Genomic DNA, 8,482 nt, shown 5'->3' on the forward strand with positions numbered 1-8,482 from the left:
AGCCTTGGAGGAGATTATGTTGAGAAATAAAAAAAAAAATTCTTAAAAACGTTGTTTTTCTTGGTCAGGCCGGAAACTTATCAATCCACCCTCGTATTAATCACGCCATATACATCCTACAAATGGGGATTCTAGAAACTGATATCAAAATGTTTTCCAAAAAAGATTTGCGTATTCTGTGTGAAGACCAACGTTCATAATGCTCTTTCGCCTACTGTAATTTACTTTAACAACCCTCCAGTAGAAGAAACACCTCTGCACATGAAAAATAAAGTTACATTTTATTAGAAGGGTTTAGGGACTAAACTCTGTCTACCACGGGGGGGGGGGGTAACAGTGGCATACGTCCACACATTTGGATAAGATAGAAGGGTTATATATTGTAGCGCTTCGGCCCAGCGCACCAGTTCTTGTCATACTTTTTTACTACTCAGAATAAAGAAACGTCGCTCTGAATACGTGTCAGCGCGACGCCTTTTTAAAAACTTAAATCTCTTCTTGCCCTCGTCAAACCTGCTCCTTTAAATATATCTACCTGAATGCATGCGGAGAATTTCTCAGAGCTTCTCAGAGCCTTGAGAATCTTTAGCATATACTCTGAGATTTCTATCGGTAGGGCAGTACTCAAAAGTACTTCATTAAAGAAATTTAATTCTTTTAATTTAGCAGAATTCCCTAATTCAAATTGTAATGTATCCTGTATATTATAGTTTTTCATGTAATCTTAGTAAGGGACTCATCATTGTCCCAAAAAAGACCACTTTACCGATTTTAGGGTTGTGGTATCTCATATTTCACACGTGACCTAGTAAAACTCCTATGCGCATTGAACTTAAACTTTGAACGGAAATCACATAGGATGTCTTCATGGTGTCTTTATGATGACTTTATGATATCTCCGTATAATTTATAAATTTATAATAAAACAGTTTTTCCACTTATAGAACAGTTTCGGGCTTACTCTAGAGGATGTTTTTGGTTTCGTTCACATTTTCACAATAAAACTTAGAGAAATCTCATAGCCAAAATATTTCTAAGTTAAACTTTAAAAAATAAATCTTAAAAACTAAGTCTAAATCAGTTTTTTGTAATATTTCAGAGCATGTGAGCATTCAAGTTTTGTGAGAGAAAAATATAGAAATACTTTGAGTTTGGGTTGATTTCGAATAATGATACTCTTATATAAGATGCTTCAAATGCATTCTAGGGACATCCTTAGGACATTGTCTCCTGGATATCCTTTCAAGACATACTTAAGACGACGAAATGCCAGACATAGGACCTTTTAAAGACATCCTTAGGCTTTTCTAATAACATCTTTAAGATATACTTTATGGGACTAGATTAGAACGTCTTTATTACGATCTTATGACATATTTACGAAAATAATTCTACTTGTTATAATTTATAATATTATTCCACATTTTTAATAGAAAACTATTTAAACGAATAAAATTTGTGTAAATAATAACATAAAGCTTTTAATAGAACTTAGAACTCCTCGAAATTATTAAATATTATGTTTAATCAAAAAAATACGATTTTTAACATATTTTCAGAAAAATTATTGCTTAAACGAATTATACTTGTTGAAAAAATTGTTAATATATCCTTTCTATACACTATACAGTAAAAAAATTGTATGTATGTTATTTGATTTCATTTTTTAAAAGTTATCGACAAAAAACTGCATTAGCAAATTAAAATAGTTGAAACAAATAGAAATTTGTTGAAGATTAGAAGAAATGTATCAAAATGATGTAATTATTCCACAAAAAGTAGCATAAAATACAAATTTGGGAAAAAATTGGACATCTATGGCTCAATTTTTAAAAATATAGTCAATAAACAATAATTAATTATTTCAATAATTACATAATGTTTTTACAAAATTAACTACTCCAAGCAATGACCAACTAGAGGATCTCAACATACAGCGTTATCGATCCATTTCTATATGTCGATTATATTCTTCATTGTTTGTGGCTTTATTTCTTTGTCAGAAAGCAGAAAATGAACAGCCAATTACAGAAAACCGATGCTTTCACCTTGAGTTTAAAAATGTCTGTGCACAAAGATCGAAAGCGTAGCAAGAGGTAAATATATTATCGATCGCGAGATAAATATATCATTCAGCGAAAAACGAGACCATCTAAGAAATGTATGTGTCTTGCTCAGTTTGACCAGTAATTTTTGTATACGTTTTATATAATAATAGGTAGGTTTTGAAATGTTTAATTAAATTTTTCTAATCAGTATCTTACAGAATATAACTAATATTTTGTACGAGCTGGTAAAAAATATTTTTCTTGGAAGTATTAACTCGGTCACAAAGTTAATATATATTTTGTAATTTATATGTATTATTGTTAAATGATTCAAATTTTTTAAAGTCAATATATACACATATTTTTGTTTTATTGAAAATTAACAGAAAGAAATTTTTTGAATTTGTAATTTTATTTTATAATCATTTCACTTTATTGATAAGTCAATATTCATTTACATAACCAATATATAAATGAAAAATAGTTTAAAAAACGTAATAATATATCAAATGCAAAATATTAATGACTAATTAAAGATGAGACAAAAGCCCACTCTCGAGCGAAAGTTTTTGAATACAGTATTCAAAATCGATTTTTTTTGTAAAAATAAAAACTTAATCCTACATATGATGCGAAAATTAACATGATAGTTGAAAATACGTTTTTAAACGTTTACTTAACTTAATCTACTTCAGCTTTTCCTTTTTCATCTGTTTAGATTTTTGCAACTGCAAGGAAAGTTTCATCAACCTTTCACATACATCTGAACAAAATTGAGCAGGAGTTATATCTCTTCTGATATGACCACGGTATTTCATGAATTATACTAATCCAACAATATAGTCTTTAAATAAATGCATCGTTTATGTATGACAAAACTCAAATGTAATAAAACTATATTTTTTTCTCAGATTCTTATAATGATTTTATAGCGTTGTGAATAATTCTGACTCTTGATTACAACTGAAACATGTATTTGAAGCTCACATTTCATAAATACACGTTTGCTATCCTTATAACTATTAATATATTTCCCTCTTTGTCTTAAAGTTCTAGAAGGTTCTATTTTAAAATCAACAAGTCTAGACAAATTTAGGATTTCACGGTTTCCAAAGTAAAAAATGTAACTCGACATGAAAATCATAAATAACCTTGAAGTTGATTATGCAAAATTCGTTTCAAAAAACTGCGTCGTATAATTTGATGGCGTTAACAAAAATATTCTAGAAACTTAGCACGAGTACGAACCAGTACAGTTGGAGAACATTCTCGAATTCTGTGAAGTAAGTTTTATTAACTCTAATAATAAATCTGCCTGATTTTCCTGAAGTTCTAGAAGGTTCTAGACTGCGGTATAATATTTTTCATGAGTTATTTGCGCAATAATTAAATAAAGGAATTATTTTGTCATTGAATGTATTATTTATAAGGAACCAATAAACCAAATTAATAAACAAAACAGGATACCATACGATGTCAAAATGTCGTACATAGCCCTCCATATCAAATTTTACCTGTACACCTGCATCTTTTACGCGCATTAAATTAATTTTTATCGATAAGGAAGCAATAAATCAACCTTTTCTTACTCATAATAAATAACCTTGAAGCTGTTTACGTTTTCTCGGACCCTCTGATGTCGATAATGTCGGTAATGTAGGAGTATTGATCTAGAAACCTGCTTACCTATCTACTTATTATCAAAAAATTGTCAACAAAAAATTTGTAAATCTTTTGTTTGGATGAACAATTTTTGTCTGTTTTCCTTTCTTATTTTGCATAGTTTGACCGGAAAGTAGAACTGATCATTTTTAATTCAATTTTTTACGATTCAAATACCAACCATCCATATTATCTAAAAATAGTTTCTCGAAAGTTTGCAGAACTTTTAGAGGTGAAAAATTTCGTTACTGGACATTTTTTCATATCTCTTATAGATTTTCATATAATATATTTTTCATGCACAATACAAAAACTATGCATCTTATAAAAAATAGTTACAACAAAATTAGTAGATCGTTTTCAGTTGTATAATTTTGCTCCTTAAGGCCATGTGATGAGTATAACAGCTGATAAAGTCAGTCCTAAGATCAATATTTTTTCATCCATATCGAAAAATAAAAGTTTGAATAACGCGTAAATTTTTTCCGGGAAATGTCCATAAATATTAAAGGATCGTTTGTTGCCTTGCAAAGAGTTGGTGAAAGAAAAAAGTTTATATATGAAAATAATTATTATCGACGGACGTATGCAGTCTTTACAGCAGAAGTTTGACTTCTCACTTTCTCTGTCGGTAATCATGCAATCTGTTTTACCCACAGACCCGTAGAAGTTCGAAATTGTCTACTCGCTGCGCTAGTGCTGTTCTGAAACAGCTGATATGTATGTCAGACACATGTCATTTAATGATTTCAATTTGTTTATTTGCGTCAAAAGTGCAAACATTAGTTGTTGGATTATTTGTGTACAATATTCGTGAGCGATTTTTGTTGTTTTGCCCCACTTTGATCAATATAAACCTCATAACCAGCCCATTGACAACATTGCAAATTGCTTGCAGGGTTTGACGACAGCACGATCGGTATTTCTACAAAATAGTAACTTTTTCAGTATTCTAATTATTTAGGACCAGAGACATATTCTTGCATGCCTTCTATTTATCGTGCCAAATTTTTAACACGATATCTCATTCCGTGTGGACGTAAGTTGGGAAAGAAAACTTCCACTGGTATTTTCTTCAAAACAATTTTTTTCTCAAAATTTCCAACCGGAATAAAGCAGAGACGTGGACTTTATTACCTCCTTTTTCATTTCCCAACGCCGTACAGACACCTACTATGTATGTACAAAACCTATTGGGATCCGAAAGCCACCTAGTGACAGAATAGGAAAGCCCTGAGCGTAGGTAAATTTTGACGGGAAGTGTAGGCGAATTTACGAAAATAATGCTTCTAAATGTTTTACAGCGTTTTTTACAGTAAAACTGGGATAAGAATAAAAAGTGATAAATAAAAAGTTACCAATAAAATAAATCAAAATTTATCAATGTAGTTTTCGCCACGAAAATCGAAGAGAAAAGTGTTTTGTTGTGTGTTTGGTTGCTCTTCTACTGCTCGAAAGCAAGAAACTGTTCGGTTTTTCTGAAATGTAAATAAACTCCTATTTTAAAAAATATATGAATAATCTTATAGTATATTTACAGCATTTACTGATGGTATGGCTCGAGAAATAAAATAGAATGAAGTAAAAAATGCACGAAATTCAAACGGATTTTCAAGCTTGTTGCATTGTCAATAAAAAAGTTTGAAGAAAAAGTTATAATCATCGTCAAGTATTTATCGTTTTTATTCTTCAATGATTTTTCAGCATTCTGAGTGAAAATAATCAAAGCAGGTTCTGAATAAAAATATTATTTTATGTACAAATATATCAACATAACCTCAAATCTGAAAAAAGTTACTGCTGATTTGTCATTTCAAGTTGATATGATTTAAATTTTTCATTGAAATGTCAATACTTAATATTACATTTTACATGTTTATGACGGGAAAAATCAAAGAATTTATTATTTAGACAACAAGAGTTTTAGATTCTAAGTTTGCAAATAAAATGCAATCCCTGGCGGACCGAAGGAACCGAATGGAGCCTCTACAAAGTACCCGTAAAGACCCCATTCGGTTCCTTTTTAATAAACTAGAAAAAATAGCAAAATCAAATTTTAAATTGTTAAAATTCGGATTCTACGTTAAAATTCCGTATAGAAGGTCACGCAATAATCGTAATAGTTTTTTTTTGCAACGGTAAAAAGTTTTAAAAAATTAGACGTATAGCGCCTGTTGACTGCTACACTTCAAACGCATCGCCTGTAAGTATCAGTCAAAAGGCGTTATACGTCTTTTATTTTTTAAAGCTTTTTACCGTTGCAAAAAAAACTATTGTGATTATTCAGTGACCTTCTATACGGAATTTTAAGGTAAAATCCGAATTTCAACAAGTTAAAAGTTAATTTTTCTGTTTTTTCGATTTTATTAAAAAGGAACCGAATGGGGTCTTTACGGGTACTTTGTGGAGGCTCCATTCGGTTCCTTCGGTCCGCCAGGGATCCTTCTACGAAGTTTTTGTAAATGCCGGTGTAGATTTGGTGAAATCACAAATTTGAGCTACTTTTACCTTCATTTTTAAGGTTTGAGACTAATTTTCAATCTTTTTACATAAGTCTTATGAGACGTCTACCTAATGTCACCGGTAATATTGCTTTTGCTGCTAGAGGTGCCCTCAAGAGTTCAGATCCCAATACCTTCTCATTGAAATCAGATTGTAACAAAAAAAAGTCCCGTGGTAAATATCTATATCTGAAGTATAAAAATTAAAAATTAAAAGTTAAACAATATCTAAAACACAAAAATTTGCTACAACACTAAAGGAGATGACATCAAAACTGAAAAATTATTTATCATTACGAGATCTTTAAACCGAAAAATGTCAAATTGTACATTTTCAAACCAAGTTATCAGTTCATTTACAATTATTATGAGTTTAAAAATTCTACAATTTTATCTTTGGGGTCAATACAGATTTAAAGAAAGTACTAAAAATGGTTTAGCTATTTATACCAAAATTGTGCATCGACGCATCACTCAAGGTTTTTCGACGTGTATTTCTTAAATGAGATAAAATACCATAACAATGTGGAAAACCCCTAAAAGTGTAGAAAACCATAATACACACATTCGATTGACGTTCTATCTAATAATGTCATACTGTTAGGTATTATCATATCTAATAATAACATACATGCAGAAAGCCGTGTAACATACTTAAGGCATGTTAGATACCCATCCCTGACTGAGACTTTCATTTTTGAATGATTCAAGATTAAACTATTAGTTTCAAATTGTTTCATTTAAGTATGAATTTTTAATCTGAAATTATGAAATCTTCAGATTTTTCAATTTTTAAAAATTGTTGTTTTTATAAGCTTACCTATGATAACTGACTAAAGCATTTCAAATAGAAAGCAAGTTTTAATAACAAAATGTTTCCATTCACTGAAAAAAATATCTGTTTAAATTAACCAGAATTTCGGTTAAATATGCCCTTACTATTTTTTCTTGTTAAATTAACCAGAAAAAGTAAGGTCATATTTAACGAGAATTCTGGTTGATTTAACCAGACATTTTTTTTAGTGTTGAAAATTGCTCTTTGGATATAAAAATTATAAATATGTTTTTGTTTATAATTATAATATAGTTTAAAACACTCACATAATTTAATTTTTGACCAGTTTTGTTGTTTAATTATTATCGAATTAAAACAATTCCTGGTCAGAAAATACTAAAGATAATGCAGACAACTTGAAATTATTTCTCGGTACAGTGGTTACTCTGAATATTATATTACTCTGTATTTATTACATTGCATATATCTTACCGTTTTAGACTGGTCGATCCCCAACCAATAACAGTACCAGGAGTACCTGCTGGTATTACATCTCTATTATACAGAATTATATTTCGATTAGGTGAGTGCTCCAAGTCGATAGCTGGAGAAATTATAAGCAAAACCAAATCATGCGAAAGATCTTCCAGGCTATATCCTGGGTAGAATATTGTCCTTATTATATTGTGAGGTATTCCACGATCATTGTATGAGGAACCAGATAAAATCCAGTACATAGCAAGGTTCTTAAGGCAGTGAGCTGCAGTTATGACAACAGTAGGCGATAATATGCTAGCTCCACATATGTTTTCGCCATTTCTTTGAACACTGACAACAAAACGAAAGGTTTCGATCGTCGCTGGTCTACTTCGCTTCCGTGTTAAATCAACGATACGCTTCTTACGGATATGAAAGTAGAATGCTTGTTCTGCAATGGTTCAAAACAATTTCTCAGTTAGCGCTTTTCATTTTTTTATCTATATTAAATTGTATAGATACAAAATTAATTTCCCCTTCCTTCCTATCTTCCCCCTCTCCAAACCCAACAAATCATAGATGGCAAATTCGAAAGAGAGCGGTCTCTTATATACTCGGTTGGAGAAAAAGCAAAATAGAAAATTTTCAATTTGGTATAAATATACTTTTTTAAAATTGTGCTTCGATATGCAGTTACTGGGAAATCCGGAAACGTACGAGTACTTACTTATTCTTTCTAGTCGCGACGCCCACAATGAAATTTGTTGTTAATGGTTCTTTTTTTTTGTCAAAAATTATACTACCTGGCTCAAAACTGAATCATTTTCTTCAAAGTTCGACAATTCGGTCAACATTCATCCTTCTCGTTTAAAAATTCTTTTTATTCGGGGGAAAATTCAATTTTTTTTGTTTAATTGGGGGGTACAAATTTCTGATTGAAAACTAATCTCTTTTGGTTGCTTGACATTTTCATCTCAAGTGAAAATCTATCTATATTGTTGAAAATTCAACTGTTTTAT

At 30.5% G+C, this 8,482-nt stretch overlaps 1 protein-coding gene across 1 annotated transcript in view; it reads right to left on the reverse strand.

Moving 5' to 3' along the window:
- Positions 1 to 6,255: 6,255 nt before the first annotated feature.
- LOC117178964 (trypsin-like) overlaps positions 6,256 to 8,482 on the reverse strand; it is an 8,218-nt gene continuing 5,991 nt past the window's right edge. The window contains exons 2-3 of the mRNA XM_033370560.1: positions 7,479 to 7,914; positions 6,256 to 6,400 (exon numbers count right to left, since the gene is read on the reverse strand). Coding sequence (XP_033226451.1) covers positions 6,256 to 6,400; positions 7,479 to 7,914 — 581 coding nt within the window. The remainder of the gene's footprint in view (positions 6,401 to 7,478; positions 7,915 to 8,482) is intronic.

This window comes from Belonocnema kinseyi, chromosome 1 (genome assembly GCF_010883055.1).
Source record: "Belonocnema kinseyi isolate 2016_QV_RU_SX_M_011 chromosome 1, B_treatae_v1, whole genome shotgun sequence".
NCBI lineage: Eukaryota > Metazoa > Arthropoda > Insecta > Hymenoptera > Cynipidae > Belonocnema > Belonocnema kinseyi.